The sequence below is a fragment of the Callorhinus ursinus genome, unplaced genomic scaffold, assembly GCF_003265705.2.
Source record: "Callorhinus ursinus isolate GAN/ISIS: 27379988/994484 unplaced genomic scaffold, GSC_fseal_2.0 scaffold16, whole genome shotgun sequence".
NCBI lineage: Eukaryota > Metazoa > Chordata > Mammalia > Carnivora > Otariidae > Callorhinus > Callorhinus ursinus.
In genome coordinates this window covers 3,195,662-3,215,083 of record NW_027397078.1, presented here as the reverse complement: position 1 = coordinate 3,215,083, position 19,422 = coordinate 3,195,662, and the positions used below count along the sequence as shown (strand labels likewise).

The 19,422-nt window shown below is 49.3% G+C and overlaps 2 protein-coding genes across 8 annotated transcripts in view; one reads left to right on the top strand and one right to left on the bottom strand.

The window, feature by feature from the left end:
* Window positions 1–14,924: 14,924 nt before the first annotated feature.
* Window positions 14,925–17,366, bottom strand: NDUFB11 (NADH:ubiquinone oxidoreductase subunit B11). Its single transcript, XM_025857972.2, has 3 exons — window positions 16,948–17,366; window positions 15,311–15,441; window positions 14,925–15,148 (listed from the first exon to the last, which is right to left on the bottom strand). Exons 1-3 carry the CDS (start codon window positions 17,152–17,154, stop codon window positions 15,022–15,024), a joined length of 465 nt encoding a protein of 154 aa, XP_025713757.1. The 5' UTR covers window positions 17,155–17,366; the 3' UTR covers window positions 14,925–15,021.
* A 258-nt stretch (window positions 17,367–17,624) lies between these two features.
* The window catches only part of RBM10 (RNA binding motif protein 10), a 29,679-nt gene continuing 27,881 nt past the window's right edge, over window positions 17,625–19,422 (top strand). For 2 of the 7 annotated variants that reach the window (XM_025857919.2, XM_025857917.2), the window contains exon 1: window positions 17,625–17,975. In XM_025857919.2, coding sequence (XP_025713704.1) covers window positions 17,711–17,975 — 265 coding nt within the window. In that variant the 5' untranslated portion in view covers window positions 17,625–17,710. Of the gene's footprint in view, window positions 18,007–19,422 lie in introns of all 7 variants that reach the window. The other 5 variants (XM_025857922.2, XM_025857921.2, XM_025857918.2 and 2 more) reach the window with 4 other exon arrangements.

Sequence of the window (19,422 nt, the reverse complement as noted above, 5' to 3'; positions counted from 1 at the left end):
CCGCTGAAGCTGATAAGACACATGGAGATCAGATTTACCACAGAGAGTGAGGGAGGGTGCACCCTGCAATATGCTACAGACCTGCTTCACCAAAAGCCACGCCACATTGTCCCCCCACCCCCATCCTCCAAGTCCTGATTTCAGAATGGTGTACCCCAGTGTATTACCATCCTTTCCCCCCCAAATTGTGCACGGCTTTACACCCTGGCGATGCTGAGGATTTCCCACAATAATATTAAGATATTATACATATTATATACTATATATATTATATGCTATATTACCTCCATTTTATAGATATGGAAACCGAGGCTCAGAAGGAGTAAGAAATTTAACCAAAGTCAAACCATGCTGGCATGAGATAATAGAAAATATATATATTGGTCTCTGCCCCCTGGTTCCTCACATGGAGCTCCTAAAACCCTTGAATCTCCTAAGTGATAAAAGCACAAGAGCATCTCTTGTTCTAATATTTGTCTTTGACTCTTGTTCTTGACACAGGGCTCCTGAAACCCTTGTAATTCCTAAGTGATAAGAACATTAAGAGTGGGGCACCTGGCTGGCTCAGTCAGAAAAGCATGTGACTCTTGATCTTGGGGTCATGAATTCAAGCTCTACTTTGGGTGTAGAGATGACTTAAATAAATAACTTAAATAAATAAAACTTAAAAAAATAGAACACTAGGAGCATCTTTTGTTCTAATGAGGTGACTCTAGGTGAGCTCCCAGATTGGAGCTGGTCACCAGAAAGACCAAGCCATGATTAGGAGCCTGGGATTTTCAGCCCTGCCCTCCCCCACTTCTCCAGAGAAGGGAGAGGACTGGAAACAGAGTTAATGACCAATCATGCCTACATGAGGAGGCCTCCATCAAAATCCCAGCAGCATGGGATTCAAGGAGCTTGCAGGCAGGTATGTGCATCCACACACTGGAAAGGTGACGCACCCCAACTCCACAGGGACAGAAACTCCTGTGCTCGAGACCCTCCCAGACCTGCCCTATATATCATCTCTTCATCTGGCTGTTCATCTGTATCCTCTATCATGTCCTTTCATAAACAGATAAATGTAAGTAAGTGCCTCCCTGAGTTCTGTGAGTCGCTCTGGCAAATTAATCGAACCTGAGGAAGGGGTCGTGGAAACTTCTGATTTGTAGCCACAACTTCTGGGGGTAACCTGGGGACCTACGACTTGCAGGTGGCATCTAAGGTGGGCAAGGGGGCGGTCTCGTGGGGACTGAGCCATTAACCTGGGGGATCTGACGCCATCTCCAGGTAGATGGTGTCGGAATTGAGTTCGATTGTAGGTCGCCCACCTGGTGTCACGGAGAATTGCTGGATGTGGAGAGAAACCTCCACACCTCTGGTGACCAGCTGCGTCAGAAGTGAAGTGTTCTGTGTAGAAGTAAAGGAGGAAAAAACCGAATTCAGGAAACAAACCCCAAATCGGGCCCACATAAGCACCAGCACCACAGCCCCTCTCCCAGGGACTGACGGCCACAGATCCTCAGCAGCCGCCTCACAGGCCTCCAACCACTAATTACCTCAGGAATTCAAATCCTTAGGGCCACGTCCCTGACACCACCAGAAGCTGACCTTCCAAAACTGCCAATGGCCAAACCATAGGGCACGTCAGAACACACAGGAAAAAAAAAAAAAAAAGAAATCCCTCAAGTCTTGACTGTCAGGGTCTGAGTCTTGACCCTCTGGGAAGCTAACAAGTTTTATAGCTGCTGACAGAAGACACGAGACTCGTGGGGATTTTACGGAGGACTTTCTCCTCAGGGCACAGCAGGGTGCTGGCGCTCCATGTCCTCCAAGTCTCGAAGGGTTGACGCAGAGGGGCCGTGGTGGATGCTACCTATGCAGTGGGTTTCCAGTACAGCCAAGAAACGCTGAGCTTGGAGAATCCCAGCCTGCTCTTTGTCCCGGAGGGAGACATTACCTCATCCCGCCAGGTTGTTCGCTGTCAACACAATCCTGAGAAGTGGCCAAGGTAATGAGTGGTCAGGGCCTTGTATTCTTAGACATTCAGGAAGTAGTCTACGGCCAGGCTATTATCCTGCAACCCACACGGAGGAGTTTAGGCTGATTTGCTGGTGTTTGGTGTCACTGTCAATGATTATAGGGAGCACTACATGGGTCCAAAAGCCAACTCCATCCCCAATGGAAAGATAGTCTGTTCCCCATTCTTTCCCCCCAAATACAAATCTATAACCCAAAGGGCACAGTTTATTCCAGTTTAGGATTTGTTGTTAGCCTTGATTGGAAAACACCATTGCATTGGTTTGGTTAAGTCCCATGGGTGGTAGCATCAAGGGCCTGGAGCCAAGTTGTTGAGCTCTGGCATCATCCGAGGCCATTCAGGTAGCAGGAGAAGAGAATGAATTTGTATCAGTCAGATCTAAACAAGGCCATGTTGGCCCGTGTGTGTGTGTGTGTGTGTGTGTGTGTGTAGGGACGAGGGAGGTTCAGGAGCTGACATTGATACATCAGGCACGGCAGAATAGTTTAGGACCGGCCATGTTCACATGAGTTTTTCTGTTTTTGTCATCCCGAGGAAGTGATGACAGACCGAGCAGGAGGTCAGATTGCCAGCTGCATCTGCTGCTTGACTCCGGGAGACCGTGTGATTGTTTTTCCAGGCTTCAGGGCTTGATCTAGGGGGACCAAGAGAGGATTAATCCTCTCCTCACCTCACACCTCTCAGAGGCTAACCCACGGGCTCCCCAAGTCCTCTCTTTGCACTGCCAGGAAATCAGTGTGTCCTACCCAGTGCCTGTAACTTCACTTTTATCCAATCATCTCCTACTTGGACCCAGATCTTTCATCCAGAGGGGTCAGGTGCAAAAAGACCAAAGGCATTTTTACAAAATTTACAGGGTTTTGTTGTGTGTGTGGTTTTTTGTTTTTTTTTTTTTAATGTCTTCTATCTTGGCCACTGGGGGTCACTGTAGGGGAACTCAGGGAGCATGTACTCAATCATGTGATCCTGATCTTTATGATCTAGCACCGTGTCCATCCAACAAGAGAATCCAGGTGACTGAACCAGAAAGAAGTTTGAATCTCCTAGGCCTCTTTTGGGCTGAGCTGCCACCCAGATGGTTACCAACCAGGTTGGCCTGGGTTTGCCATGAGGAGGAAGAAAGATGGTGTCCGGGAATGGCAGAGCAGAGTCCCTGATTTTCAAACTAGGTCTCTAAGACCCCCCACCTTTTGTTCTGATCATCATCTAGGAGGTATCCAATAGGAGATGATCCCTTTTTGGTGATAGCCACCTTCAGGGATCAGTCTGCCTTACTAAGGTGTGTGGACCAGGAGGAGGTGAGAGGGGGAGACAGAGATTCTTCTGAGTCCATTTTTGAGGAGGCTGTTCAATGGTCATCAGCTATTTGCCAATGGTAGGGAGCTTGGGATGTCTATCAAATACTTCAACTCTTGACCCATTGTGGGGTGGCCTTTGTAACAAAAGTACACCACTGTCAAGACTGCAAATGGTCTGCATCAGAAACGTGGTCTTTAACTTTGTGTCCAGTCTCTGATGATGAATGCACTGTCATGTCCAGGCGGTAATGGCAGCGTTTGGGGCAGCCCCGGCCCAGTCAGCCACTTGATTCCAGTCGGTCTCATCAGAGAACAGGCCCTTACTGTGGGCGTCTACACGGGTGACCCAGACTGACCTCAACCACTAACCATCCATTACTGATCCCCACAGGCCCCCATCATTGCCCCCCAAGCCCCCATCAATCACACCAGAGACCCTCTCTCAGACAAGACCTGTCCCCCACAGTCTCTCAGGCCCTAAAACCTCAAATTGAGTTCCAATTTTATGCCAACTGCTGTTAAGCTGCTTCTGAGAACCACTTCTATTTCCTGTCCCCATCTCTAAGCCCGCCTTCCTTAAGGGCTGCTCTTTTTCACAGGTCTAGTAGTAGTCAGACTGCTGTTTCTGAGCAGCATGGGAAAGCTAAATTGCTCTAAAGCTGTAATTTTCCAAGCTTTTTAAAAAGTATCATAAGTTTTCTCAAAAGCAGATAAAGGGAGGACACTCCTCGTGGAATTGAGGTTTCCACGTTAAGCCAAACTAGGTGGGTCAAGTCCAAGACCCCGCCTTTTCTGCAAACCAGTCGCCCCGCCCCCAGCTCAAGCAGACATACTTATTGGGTGATACGAGTGTCAGTCAAAGCAAGATGTTCCCCTGGACGGCCAAAAGACCCGGGCTACTTAAGGGCAGCCGGGCTCTGACGTTCTCACTGGTTGAAAAGGCTATCAGTCAAGTTCCCACTCCCGCCCCCTGGCCGCGGAAGAGCGGCGGATCGGGATTCCGCGCTCCTGGACAGGCCGCCGGGTCAATCAACTTTCTACCGTCTCGCTCAGCACACTCAGCGACTCGGGAACCAGAACTCTTGATTGGCTGCCCGCTGCCCTTTCAGCCGGAGAGCCCACCCTCTAAAGGTGTCCTAGCTGCTCTGATGAACAGCTGATTAACCCGAGGGGCCCACCGAGCGGTCACAGCTGGCCCCGCCTCTTCCTGAACACCTAATGGCACAGAGACAGGCAGGCCTGCAAAGAGGCTCTGAGCCCAGCCCAGCTTCTCTCGGCTGGTCCCCTAAGGTGTCGGGTTCGGTGCCCGGGAAGGGAGACAGTGAGACGGTGTCGTAAGTGCGCAGTGGGGCGAGGAGTCTGTGCAGCCCCCACGCTAAGGAACGCGAAGACCTGGGGGCAGGTCCAAGACACTTGTGAAGAGTAACTCAAGAGGGCTGCTACTTGGTTTCTCATCTAGCGCAGAGGGATCGACTTGGATTCAGTTTAGGGAGTTCCATTCCAGTACAGGAAATTTTACCCTCGTGTGTGCGTGTGTGTGTGATTTTTAAATATATATATATATATATATATATTTACACTTTCTGTATTTCCTGTAGGATTTTGTAATATGGTAATGGTGGTACTGTAATTAGCTTCTAACTCTAGTTTAAAAGTTAAAAAACAGGGATCCCTGGGTGGCTCAGTCGGTTAAGCGTCTGCCTTCGGCTCAGGTCATGATCCTGGAGTCCCGGAATCGAGTCCCGCATCGGGCTCCCTGCTCAGCGGGAGCCTGCTTCTTCTGCCTGCCGCTCCCCCTGCTTGTGCTCTCTCTCTCTCTCAAATAAATAAATAAAATCTTTTTCTATTTTTTAAAACTTTTTATTTATTTATTCATCAGAGACAGACAGAGACAGAGAGAGAGGCAGAGGGAGAAGCAGGCTCCCAAGGAGCAGGGAGCCTGATGCGGGACTCGATCCCAGGACCCTGGGATCATGACCTGAGCTGAAGGCAGACGCTTAACCATCTGAGCCACCCAGGCACCCAAATAAAATCTTTTTTTAAAAGGTAAAAAAACAAACGTAAAAAGTCATAACTGTTATAATCTGTTATTGGTCAGACAATACATAAAATATGTAAACTGTAACATCAATAACCTAAACTGGGAGGGGGAGAAGTGAAAGTGTAAAGTTTAGGACTGCTACTGAAGTTAGATTTCTACCAGCTTCTAATAGGGTGTTGTTATAATTTGAAGATACTTTATGTAAGCCTCATGGTAACCACAAGGGAAAAACCTATAGTAATTACAAGAAAGAACATGATAAAGAAGTCAAAGTATACTGATACCAAAACAGCAAAGCACCAAAAAGACCATAGGATAAGAAACAAGGAACAACAGAGCTGCAAAAGAGCCAGAAAACGATTAACAAAATGGCAATAGTAAATCCTTACCTATCAATATTACCTTAAATGTAAATAAATTAAATTTTCCAGTCAAAAGACATTAAATGGCTGAATTGATTAAAAACAAACAAACAAACAAGACCTAACAATGCACTGTCTACAAGAGACTCACTTTAGCCTTAAGGACACACATAGACTGAGGGTGAAGCCATGGTAAAAGGTATTTCAAGCAAATGATTAGCCATAAAAAGCAGGTGTAGTTATATTTATATCAGACAAAATAGACTTTAAGCTAAAAATGGTACGTTTTATTAATCGAAAGTCTTTTTAAGATCCCAAACTGACCCCTCCGAGCTTGTTTTGTGTTGTTGTTGTTTTTCTTTTCCAAAAAAAAAAAGTTTCCCCCCAGAGAGGCCACGTCTGTAGGGCAAGTGGAATTTTTCTGGAAAAGGGAGAAAGCAGATTCCAGGTGAGAAGAATGATGGCCCAGAGGTCGATATGACTTAGAATCTTGGCAGAAGCAGAGGCTGAAAAGTGTGCTCGGAGAGTTGTTTTTGTTTTTGTTTTTAAGATTTTATTTATTTGAGAGAGAGAGAATGAGAGATAGAGAAAGCACATGAGATGGGGGGAGGGTCAGAGGGAGAAGCAGACTCCCCGCCGAGCAGGGAGCCCGATGTGGGACTCAATCCCGGGACTCCAGGATCATGACCTGAGCCGAAGGCAGCTGCTTAACTGACTGAGCCACCCAGGTGCCCCGGGGATTAAGATTTTAAATAAGGGGAGTCATCTCTGAGAAGCTGATCTTTAGCAAAGATGTGAAGGAGGGGAGGGAGTTGGAAAGAGAATAAAAAGACAAGACTACAGCATTTCGAGGCCCCCAGAGGTGTACCTGTCCTTGACACCTCGTAACCTCCATCAATGGCTGCTCTCTCCCCAAACTTCAGCTGAGACCCTGGACCCTCATTCTGACCCAGGCAGAGTTCCTCAGACCCTCTCTACATTTTAGATGACTGACTCCAAAAATCCTGCCACTTTTCCGACAACTACTGCTAAAGGCCCTGACTGGCCTAAGTCATTTTCTTTCTTTTTAAAGATTTTATTTATTTATTCATGAAAGACAGAGAGAGAGAGAGAGAGAGGCAGAGGGAGAAGCAGGCTCCCAAGGAGCAGGGAGCCCAATGCGGGACTCAATCCCAGGACCCTGGAATCATGACCTGAGCCGAAGGCAGATGCTTAACCATCTGAGCCACCCAGGCGCCCCTGGCCTAAGTCATTTTCCAAACCTCGTCTTCAGAAAACGCCACCTTCCATGCCAGACCGCAAATCTCCCAGAAGTGACTACTAGGGATTCCGAAACCACGTCTATTTCGAGTCCACAATCTAAACATTCCCCCAAACCATAATTACCACGATTTCATTTTTTTAGGGCACTTATTTAAAAACGTCCATGGTCACTACATTAATGTGAATAAGGATTCATTCATTCAACCAATATTTACAAACATCTAAACTGTATCAGGCAATGTTATAAAAGCACTCTCAAATTAACCCTCTCAATATCCTTAGGAGGGAGTTAATTGCATTAGCCCCTGTTGATAGAAGAGTAAAAAGGGGGGTGGGGGGCTCCTGGGTGGCTCAGTCTGTTAAGCGTCTGCCTTCGGCTCAAATCATGATCCCAGGGTCCTGGGATAGAGCCCCACATCGGGCTCCCTGCTCAGGGGGGAGTCTGCTTCTCCCTCTGCCTCTGCCCCGCCCCCAGGTCTTGCTCTCTTTTGCTCGCTCTCAAATAAATAAATAAAATCTTTTTTTTTTAAAGAGAGTAAAATGGGAACAGAAGGTCACACATTTGGGGAGGGGGCTGTGATTTGAACCCAGGCGTTCCGGCTCAAGAATCCATGCCCTTAACTACTATGACTGTCGTGATCATGGCTCTTGTTTCAAAGTTCTCTCTTCAGTTAGATACTTCCTTTAGGTCTTTTTCAAATGTCATCTCGGTGAGGCTTTTTTCCTGGCCACTCTAGCTAAAATTCACACATTCACACACACAACACACACACACACACACACACACACACACACACTTACCCTTTCCTGTGTCATTTTTCTCCTTCACATTTATTATACATTTTACTTAGTGATCTAGCGATTAGCATTACTCAAAATTGTTATTTGTTCTTTACATTTGTTATCTGTCTTTTATAGAAGTCAGCTCCAAGAGGGCAAAGATTTTTGCCTGTTTTATTCACTGCTGTAACCCCTGTCACACAGTAGGCACTTGGTAAATATTTGTGGGATGAATGAATGAATAAATGAGGGAATGAGGGAATGAACCCTTCCAATGACGGCTGATTCCAAGGTGCCTTGTCTGGATCCTGGTTGGCCCTGGATTCGCTCTTCTGACTCATGCAGAGTCCTCTGACCTCTGATATATTGACTCTGCTTACAGATATTAACATTTAAAATCGGAATCATACCACTCTGATGAATTTCTATTAAGAAAGTTTGCCCTGGGGGCGCCTAGGGGGCTCACTCAGTTGAGTGTCTGCCTTCCGCTCGGGTCATGATTTCGGGGTCCTGAAATCAGCCCCACGTCTGGCTCTGCACTCAGCGGGGAGCCTGCTTCTCCCTCTCCCCCTGCTCCTGCTCTCTCTCTCTCTCTTTCTCTCAAATAAATAAATAACATCTTAAAAAGAGAGAGAGAGAGAGAGTTTGCCCTGGCATGAATTATGAGCCAATTTAATTCCTTGTTCAATGCCCTACAGTGGTGCCCTTAACCCAAAGCCAGTTTGGGCCATTTTCACTTTCTGAAACTGTTTACAGTGGGATGAATCACTTTCGGGTTAATTTTTACAGTGATGATTCGATTCCTGCATCAATTTTCTTGTCCGCGTCTTGTTTCAGCAATAATGGCTTTGCCCCAGATATCTCCTCAGAGTCAGGCTGCTCCTTGAACAGCTCAGGGACATTCTTGCTTCCAGGACCCTACTGGTTGTTCCCTCCGCCAGAAATACTCTTATATCTCTAGCTCATCTCTTGTTTTCTTCACATTTCTTTCCTTTTTTTAAAATAAGATTTTATTTATTTATTTATTTGACAGAGAGAGAGAGAATGCGAGAGAGGGAACACAAGCCGGGGGAGTGGGAGAGGGAGAAGCAGGCTCCCCGCTGAGCAGGGAGCCCGATGTGGGGCTCGATCCTGGCACTCTGGAATCATGACCTGAGCTGAAGGCAGACGCTTAATGACTGAACCACCCAGGCGCCCCCCCCTCATGTTTCTTTCCTGAAAAAAAAATCATCTTTCTTTTTTATTTTTTTAAATTTTTGTATTAACATATAATGTATTATTTGTTTCAGGGGTACAGGTCTGTGATTCATGAGTCTTACACAGTTCACAGTGCTCACCATAGCACATAACCTCCCCAATGTCCATCACCCAGCCACCCCATCCCTCCCACCTCCCACCACTCCAGCAACCCTCAGTTTGTTTCCTGAGATTAAGAGTCTCTTATGGTGGGCGCCTGGGTGGCTCAGTCCTTGGGCGTCTGCCTTCAGCTCAGGTCATGATCCCAGGATCCTGGGATCGAGTCCCGCATCGGGCTCCCTGCTCCGCGGGAAGCCTGCTTCTCCCTCTCCCACTCGCCCGGCTTGTGTTCCTGCTCTCGCTGTCTCTCTCTCTGTCAAATAAATAAATAAAATCTTAAAAAAAAAAAAGAGTCTCTTATGGTTTGTCTCCCTCTCTGGTTTCGTCTTGTTTCATTTTTCCCTCCCTTCCCCTATGATCCTCTGTCTTGTTTCTCAAATTCCTCATATCAGTGAGATCATATGATACATATCTTTCTCTGATTGACTTATTTCGCTCAGCATAACACCCTCCAGTTCCAACCACATCATTGCAAATGGCAAGATCTCATTCCTTTTGATGGCTGAGTAATATTCCATTGTATATATATACCACATCTTTATCCATTCATCTGTTGATGTACATCTAGGCTCTTTCCATAGTTTGGCTATTGTGGACATTGCTGCTATAAACACTGGGGTGCGTGTGCCCCTTCAGATCATCTTTCCTTTTTAAAAAAATCCTTTTCAACAAGGCCTAAGCTGACCACCCTATTGTGTTATTTTTAAAGATTTGTTTATTTATTTGAGAGAGAGAGCACGTGAGCTGGGAAAGGGGCAGAGGGAGAGGGAGAGAGAGAATCTCAAGCAGACTCCCCACTGAGCACAGAGCCCGACATGGGGCTTGACCTCACTACCCTGAGATCATGACCTGAACCGAAATCAGGTGACTACCCTATTTGAATACAAGCTTCTGTCACCTTACACTCTGATCCCCCTTGAATTTATTTGTTTGTTTGTTTATTTACTTTTAAGTAATCTCCACACTCAATATGCGGCTCGAACTCACCACCTGGAGCTCAAGAGTCAGATACCCCCTGGACTGAGCCAGTCTGGCACCTCCTGGTCCCCCTGAAATTTAATGCAGACTTACCATCTCCCAACATACAAATAATGTCATTGGTTGCCTTATTTATTGTCTGTCTCCCTCTGCTGGAACATAAGCTCTAGGAAGGCAGGAAGTTTTGAATCTTTTTGTTCCCTGCTGTCTCCCCACTGCTTATAACAGTGCCTGACATCCAGTAGGCACTCAATAAATATTTGCTGAATGAATAGCTCCTGTCATGCTGAGCTTTTTTTTTTTTTTTTTTTTTTTTTTTTTGTGGCCAGTTTTCACCGAGTCTACTGTTTCAGGACCAAGAAGTGCAGGTTCACGTTTTGTGGAGAACATTGGATCCTCCCACCAGTTTTCCCTCAACACATTCTAAAGCTCAGAGTTGTGCCTGCCGTCAGTTTACTCTATGGTGCTTATGTCTAGCAGTAACAGTCGTGGATCTGGTAAGATATTTGGTTTTATTTCCTAGGTAATCCAGGACAAAAAGTGTAAGCGATGTCCCTTATGCAGTCCAGAATTATCTAAGACGAGCTTCGCTAAAGCTTCGGGTCAACTTTGTGTAGTGTATAAAATCTAAACTTCTAACCATGGCCCCTGGGGCCCTATGGATCTGGCTCCTGACCGCCTCTATAATCACATCTCTAGCCACTCTTTTCCTGGAAGAGCCCAGGGCTTCCAGTGAGCACAATATTCCAGCCACACTGGCCTTCTGGTGAAACTTCTCTCCTCTGTGGGTTTCTGTGTTTGCTAACACCGGTCTTACCCACCACCTTGAGGGAAACTCCTTGAGGACCCAGACTGGTCTAGTGGGGGTGCATCCAGAAGCCAACCCTGACACAAGAATTGAAGGCAAGTCATTGACTGGAATTCCAGGAAGCACCTGTAAGGCAGTGGGGAAGTAGGGCAGCAAGACAAAGAAGAGAGAAGGCAGCCGATGGAGACTGTTAGTAAGCAACTTAGTGTTGGGGGTTAACCTGAGCATGTTCCCACTGTGGAGTTCTGGGGGCCGGCAGAGAACACACACCTTAGAGATGTCCCATCTGAGGGCCCAGGGGGCAAGGGTGTTTATCTACCAGCTCTCATCAGTCATTGGTTAAGGGCTGCTGCTAAGGGGTGTTCATTTCCTGGCCCTTCCAGCCTGCCAGGCCCACAGACAGAACAGAACGGCCTTCTGCAGCTTGAGAGGAAGCCCTCCAGTGAAGACATACAGACACTGGCAGTTGGCAGTTGGCCAGCACACCCCAGAGCTGTAAGGACACGCGGATCCAGGCAGGAAACTGACTGTCTGTTACAGGGCCTGTGACTGTCTTGTTCGTTGGGTCTTGCACATAATAAATGCCCTGTGAGGTTGAAGGATGAAGGAGGTTGGTATCCGTTATGTTGCTGGAGCAGAGTTGGGTCCAACAGATCAAGGTTCAAACATCCCTGGGGTCAAACGGTAGGGTGAAAGTCCTCTGTTTGGGTCCTCTGACCACTCCCACCGGCCCCCACGGTCACCCCCACCCTGGGAAATCCTGGAGGACAAGGATGCTGGTATATATCAGTGTCTGGTACACTGTCAGGACTTAGCACAGGGTAGGCAACAAACATCCGCCTCTTCAGCCCAGTGTGATCCTTAAAAGGGCAGTGGCTCACCGGAACGGCTACAGTGAGAATGATGGAGGGTGCTGAGCGATGGCGGGGATGTGGCTGGCGTTCACCACCGAGGGATGTGGAGATTGGAAAATTGGAGTCATTTACTGATCCCATTTTGCCCCATGACTTAGGTCTTAGGTCCTAGGTATATGCCCAAGAGAAATGAGTGCGTCTATCCATCAAAAGATGTATACAGCAAGGGATGCCTGGGTGGTGCAGTCGGTTAAGCATCGGCCCTCTGCTCAGGTCATGATCCCAGGGCCCTGGGATGGAGCCCCGCATCGGGCTCCCTGCTCTGAGGGAGGCCTGCTTCTCCCTCTCCCATTCCTCCTGTTTGTGCTCCCTCTCTTGCTGTCTCTCTCTCTGCCAAATAAATAAATAAAATTTGTAAAAAATTTAAAAAAATAGAAAAGGTATATAACAACAAAAAGATGTGTATAAGAATGTTCACAGAATCGGGGCGCCTGGGTGGCTCAGTCAGTTAAGCATCTGCCTTCTGCTCAGGTCATGATCCTGGGGTCCTGGGATCGAGCCCCACATTGGGCTCCCTGCTCAGTGGGGAGCCTGTTTCTTCCTCCCCCTCTGTCCACCACTCCCCCTGCTTGTGCTCTTCTCTGTGTCAAATAAATAAATAAATAATTTTTTAAAAAAAGAATGTTCACAGAATCATTCTTAATAGCCCCACACAGAAAACTACCCAAACGCCTATCAACACTGGAACGGATGAAGTGTGATCTAGTCACACAATGGAAGAAATTACAGCAGTGAGAAGAGACTACTGATTATATAACAACATGGTTCCATCTCACAAACATCATGCTGAACTAAAGAAGCTGGAGAGAAAAACGTGTGATTGCATTTATATGGAAGTCCCAAACCAGACAAAACTAACCTAACGTTGTTCGAGGTCAGGAGAGTGGTTACCCTTGGAGGGGGGGTGGGCGGGGAGGGGGTAGGGCTGGACCTGAAGGGAGCTTCTAGTGTTTGTTCATGTTCTCTTTCTCAACCTGGATGCTGGTTACACAGGAGCATCCAGTTTGTAAAAAGTAAATGAACTTTGAAGACTGTATGTATCTATTTTTTTAAGATTTTATTTATCTATTTGAGAGAGAGAGAGAGCATGGGCAGTAGGGGCAGGGGGAGAGGCAGAGGGAGAGGGAGAAGCAGACGCCCCACTGAGCAGGGAGCCTGACTTGAGACTCAATCCCAGGACCCTGAGATCATGACCAGAGCTGAAAGCAGACGCTTAATTGACTGAGCTGCCCAGGCGCCCCTGTATGTACATTTTAATTCAATGGTCAGAACAAATAAGTTTTGAGGTGGCCGGTTGTGGCTGGGAGGGGAGGGAAGGTGGTATCGTTGCCATCAGGAAGGGAGCAAAAATATGGATTTTAGGATTTAGTCCAAGTGCAGGCTCCTGTTTGGCCAGAATGGTTTCTTGAGGTCCTGGGAGCTGGATGAGGAGGCAGAACTGGGGGGAACTGGAGGTGTGCAGCCTCAGTAGCCGTGAGCCTGAAGGGCACTGATGGTAGGGCACAGTCCCTGTACCAGAGGTAGCAATATCACGTTTCCCAAGCACATACTGTACCAATCCGTGCCCTAAGCGAACGGACATGCCTGCATACCTGCCCTCATGCAGCTTACCTCCTGGATGGGGTCAGTGGCGGATAGGTTCTCCGGGCCGATGGTAGGGTATGGCAGCAACAGGCTGAGGTTTATTATAGGGAGTAATCGCCCAATATACTCAGGTACTTGGGTGGCTGGGATGACACGGCCGTTTGTTTCACTTTCAGTCCCAGTAACAGCAGGCTGGAAGGTGGAGAGTGCTCCCTTTACATGTTGGAATTCTCTGCTTTGGGGCCTATCCTCAGCTTGGGAGACGGGCCCCACAAGGAAGCACTCAGCAAGTGCAATTGCTCACTTCCAGGAAGGCTCTACGTGGATGTTGCTCCCACCTTGGCCACAGGCCAGTGGACTAGGGCTCCTCCTGAGACTCAGTAGCTAGGGGAAGAGACATCACCTCTGAAGTCCCAAGCAGGAACAAGCACAGAGATGGTAGCAATGAGCATGTGATGTGGAGTTCTGAAGTATGGGCTGTGGAACAGGGCCCCCGGGGAGACGGCAGAGATGCCAAGGGCATGAAGGGGAGCCCAGATGTCCAGACTTAACAGGGATTTAGGAGACTCCCTGGAAAGAAACAGACAGCTAGAGCAAGTCTACTGAGCTCCATCTTCCAGAACACAGAGAGACACAGGGGGCAAAGACAGACAGAGCCTGAAAGAATGAGCCCCTGATGCAAGGAGACAGCCTATTCCCAAAGAATGTGCAAGGGGAGAATTCCAGAGGAGAGAGAGAGAGAGAGAGAGAGAGAGAGAGCGAGCAGGCAGGCAAAGACACGCAGGCATACACAGAGATGTGCATCTTGTATGCGAGACCACCCAGACTGGGGCAGAAGGGAAGAGAGGGGCATTCAGACTCACCAAGACACAAGACAGGCAGAAACTCCAAAGCGCAGAGAGAAACAGAGAAGGTGGCGACGGAGACAAACGCTCATCCTCGTTAACAGAAAAGCCCTACTCTGCCACATCACCCTCAATCCCCAGTCGTTCCGGCCCTTCTTCTAAGATGGTTGCCACTGACTTCTTCCTATATGCCAAACCCCCATCCAGAGGAGCCCTGAGCCACCCTGTAAGAAGCCCGGACTATTCTGCTGGAGAGGGGTGCCACATGGAATAAGACTGAAGTGCCAGACACATGAGTGAAGAAGCCACCTTGGATGTCCATCCCAGTTAAAGATGCCTCCAGCCCCCCTGCCACCATCTGACTGCAACCACCTGAGGCCCCAAGAAGAGCCACCTAGCTAAGCTCAGTCGACCACAGGACCATGAAAGGTAATACTAAATTGTCATCTTAAGCCACTAAGTCTTAGTGCCCCCTCTGTCTCTCTGTGTTCTGGAAGATGGAGCTCAGTAGACTTGCTCTAGCTGTTTCTTTCCAGGGAGTCTCTCCTAAATCTGTTTGTTACCCAGCAACAGATAACCAGAACACCGAGAAAAGGCTGCAGTGGCCTTTTAAGACCTGACATCCCCATTCCCACATCCCCCCGCCACAACAAAACCAACACCAGCCAGTCAGACTTTTAGTCCCTTTAATTAGGTGCTCTGAAGAAAGGGCAAAATGACAGGCAGGAGTGGAGAAGGTGATGTTTCTTGAGCCCCGCTTGGCAATGGGTCAGTCCTCATCCTCCGGCAGCTGGATCTTGCTGGGGTCAAAGCAGTTGGATTCCATGATGGGGAGGCCATTGGCCTCTCGGAATTTAACAAGCCTCTCAGCCTCTCGGCGGGCCCACTCCTGCATTCTGGAGGCAGCAGCACGGGGGTAGACATGAGGGAGCCTCACTGGACACCAATCCCCATCTTAGCTCCCCAATCCCCACTGGCACAAAGAACAGGATGCCTGGCACAGTCCCCTTCACCCTCCACCCCCACCCATTCCACTCTCTTGGACACCCCCCGTGCACCTGTAATCAGGCAGATAAGCTACAAAGGTGCTGCCAAGGACCAAGACAATGGAGAAGCCAAAGAAAAAGACGACCCGCATGTTCCAGACGTCCACAACAGGGTCCTTGTCATAACCGTGGGAGTCTGGGTTCTGTGGCAAGAAGAAGAGGAGGTCAATGAGGGCTTCCTGTGGCTCCACAAAAGCCTTATGCTGGCACTGCATAAGTTGGTCTCCAATTTCACCTCAGACCAATCTCCCCTCTCTCCTTTAATTCCTCTTTCTAGTCTTAGGAGTTGTCGACCTCCTTCCTACCACAGGGCCTTTGCACTTACTGTTCCCTCTTCCTGGAAAGCCTTTCCCCCAGATCTTGTCATGGCTAGATCTGTCTCCTCACTCAAAGTGTTGGCTTCATAATCACTTCCCTTAGGAGGCATTCCCTAGTCACCTTATCCATTACTTGTCTTAAACTACAGGAAATTGCCACTTTTACAGGTTAAAAATGGTTGAATATTGCCAACTTCCTATGGTTTCACCTAACAAAATTACCCCCACCCCCAAATCACTCCCCATCCACTTATCTTGCTTAACTTTCTTTCTAGCAGTTATTAGTTTACCAAGGTAGCATCTCCCCAGGTCCTATCACATTATCTTATTACACTCAATATTACTGTTTCCAAATATTTTACATGTTTATCTTCTGTGTTCTCCACTATCGTACAAGCTGTACGAGAGCAAGGGATTTATCTTATTTCCACACTGCTGAACCCTTAGGGCCCTGAACCGCACCTGGCATACAGCAGGCCCTGGCTCCTCACTTACAAAATGAATGGATAAATGAATAAGCATCCTGTATATCCACGCCAGAGGACAGTACTGAGGAAGAACCTACTGTGTGCCATACACAAACTTCCCATATCCCAGGGAGGCGGAAAGTAGCAATAATGATTAACACCTTCTAATGCTGAATACCAGGTGCCGGCAGCTGTTCTGAGCACTTTGACTCATTTAATTACATGAGGCAGATGTAGCATTTTATTTTCTAGAAGGTGTCCTCATACTTTCCCCATTTTACAAAGAGGCACCAAGGAGTTAAGCTACTTGACCAAGGTCACAAAGATGAATAACTGTCGGTGCTTGTATTCCAACCGTGGCATTCTGATTTCAGAGTCTCTGCTATCACCACAGCACAGCGGACCTCATTCCGCCACACGTTCAGTTATGCGAGTTTGGGCAAGTCACTTAACACCTTCATGCTTCAGTTTCCTCATCTGTAGAACAGGTATGCTAATAGTATCTACTTCAAAATAGGGCTGTTTTGAGGATTAGATAAGATAACGTACGCAGAGTGTTTAGATTATTACTATTATACATGGGTGTTTAGTATTATTGTCGTTATATTATATTGCTTCTAACGTGTTTTGAGCATTGCCCACTTCAGGTTTTGATACCTGTCTGCAAAATAAAGCCAGTCTCGCCGCTGGCCCTGAACTGAAGATTACCAGGGGACAAAGAAGGAAATCAAGCTAGGCCAAGTTCCCAAGTCTTCGAGGATTTCACCAGCAGCGCAATCCTCAGCCGCCTAAGAATGTCCTCTACCGCGCCCCGTCCGCCGGCCCCCGATTGACCCTTCTGGCGTCCGTTTCCACTCCCTCTCACCTTCTCATAGAGGTTTTCGTCCTCCGGATCTGGGTCCTCCTGCCAGCGTACGGTCGGTTCCGGCGTCCGCTTTCCAGCCACAGCCGACGGGGCGATCACGGCCCTAGACGAGCTGGATTCCCAGCGAACACGGGCTGCCGGGAGCCCTCGCGTCGCCGCTACTGCCAAAAAGCGGCGAGCGCACAACCCCAACAGCCCGCCCGCCATGACAGATTGTGCTGCCGGCTCTCAGGGGCGGAGACGGAAATGCGACTATGCGCAGCTGCAGTTGGCCCGAGCGCGACAATTGTCGCTCCGCCCCCGCTGCACTAAATAGGTCCCGAGTCTGGATTTGGTTTTCAAATGAAGTGAAGCGCTGAGCAGCCCTCTTTCCTTCCCTCTGTCATGGCGTCCCGGGGCGACCATTTTCCTAACCTCGGTCAGGCTAAGGAATTTCTGGCTGATAGGTCTGCCCATTTCCTTGATAAGAAAGCGTTGACAGTTGGGTGGATGCAGGTCCCAGCCAATGGCACGGAGATCTCCCTCACCCTTTGGGGAAAGGGGTGGAGCTTCCGCTTGTCTTTCATCTTTGAAGGAAGCGAAGCTTCTAAAAAGCGGGCCTCGCGCGATTGGCCAATAGCTACTCCTTTTCGCGACTTGCGAGCGTTCGCAAGGAGAATGGGGAGGTGGCATACACTTGCCAATCAGAGCCGGCCAGGGCTGTCCGTCGGCGGCCGGCGACCAATAGACGAGGGCGGCCAGAGCGCGCTCCCTTAGTAGGTGGATGGTGGTCGAAGCGCCGGCTCCCTTCTCCTCGTCGCCATTTTGTGCTGGTGATTGCGGCCGGCTGGGAGTAGGCGGCAGTGGGTTTCCTGGGGAGGGTAGCGCGCTTGGCGCTTCTCCCCTCCCCGCTTCTCCGCCCTTCTGCCTCCAGCCTCGGACTTGGCGGTGGTGCGGGCCGGCTCCGGCTGAGCTGGGAGAGTTGGAGGAGGTGGCGGCGCGCCGAGGTGATGTCCGGGAGCCCTCCCTTGACAGCCCGGGCCGAGAAGGTGAGCGTCGTCGCTGGTCGTGGGGGCGGAGGTAAGGGGCCGGGGGCGGGCGGGTGCGGAGAGGAGGCGCGAGGGCGGACTACGGGACGTGGGCCTGGGCTACGCGCGGAACCGAGGGATGCGTGCATGGCCTGAGCCCGGGAGGGGGTGTCTTCCCCCCCCCACTTTTGAGAGCGGAGGCGCGTGCGCGATTGGGGCACAGAATGGGTGCACGCGGGTTGGGGGAAGGGAGGGACCGATGGGAGTGGGCTTCCGTGGCTTACTGTGTCTGCGACACCGAACTTTATCCGTGGAGGGGCCAAGGTCTTTATCCATAGGGGAGGGGGTGTGCTATCTGCTCTGTGTGACTTGGGTACTTACCTATCCATCGGGAAGCATTCTGTGGCTCTGGTCCTTATTCTTGGGTGGGGGAGGAGGAGGAGGAAGAACAAGAACAAGAACGTCTCTATGACTCTGGTCTTTATCCTTGCAGTCTGCGCTGTAACTCCGGTCCTTATCCATGGGGAGGGGTCCTTAGCCATAGGGAGTCTTCCTGGGACTGGCCCTAACCAACCCACTTGATAGCGGGGAGGGAGCGCAAGGAATGTGTGTATGACTTTACTGCCCCTTTGGGAAGGGGTTCGTATCTGTGACTGACGCTCATCCTTTGAAAGGGCCTCAATGTGTGATTATGGCCTGTAATCATTGTGGGTTCCTGTCTTGCGATTTTGGCCCACAGTTATTCGGGGTGCATGTCTGTGACTTTGGTCCCTGTCTGTTGTGGATACCCGTGTGTGACTCTGAGCTCTTTGCCAGAGTCTACTGAGGGTTTTGTATCTGGCTCTCATCCACTGGGGCCCCTGGTTGTGAATCTAGCTCTTATCCATCTGGGAGCAGGCAGCTCTGGTTCCCTGTGGCTTAAGGAGGAAGAGAAAATTGGTTGTGTGTATACATGGAGGAAAGGTGTGGTGGCAACCTAGTGTTGGGCAGCTGTTGTTAACTGCCTAGCTTTGCCTGATTCCTGCTCAGAGGGTGGGGCCTGAAGATTCTGGGATACTTCTTGGTGACCCCTGGCCAGGTCACGTGGCTCTGGGGACTTACTTAGTTCTCAGGGCAGCCCTGAGGGTTGGGTGAAGTGACTGCCTTTCCATCCCAGCAGAACAGCACAGGGGTTGGGAACAGCCTCAAAAGGGCTCTTTTTGCCTCTGAATAAGTTGGACCCAGCTCTGGGGAGAGAACCACCTTGGGACCTGGCTGCGCATAAGAGACAGGGCGCATAAGAGACAGGGCTCGAGGCTGAGCCAATTGCAGAGCGAGGGCCAAAGCTGTGTTGGCCCGGAGCCCAGGGAGGCGTCAGCTGTCTCCCTGCCAAGTTAGCCCCTTTACCCTCTAGGCCTTTCGTGGTCTTCTGCTGTCTTGTAGGGGGCAGCCAGCCTCTTGTTGGGAGGATGAAATGGCACCTGGGGCC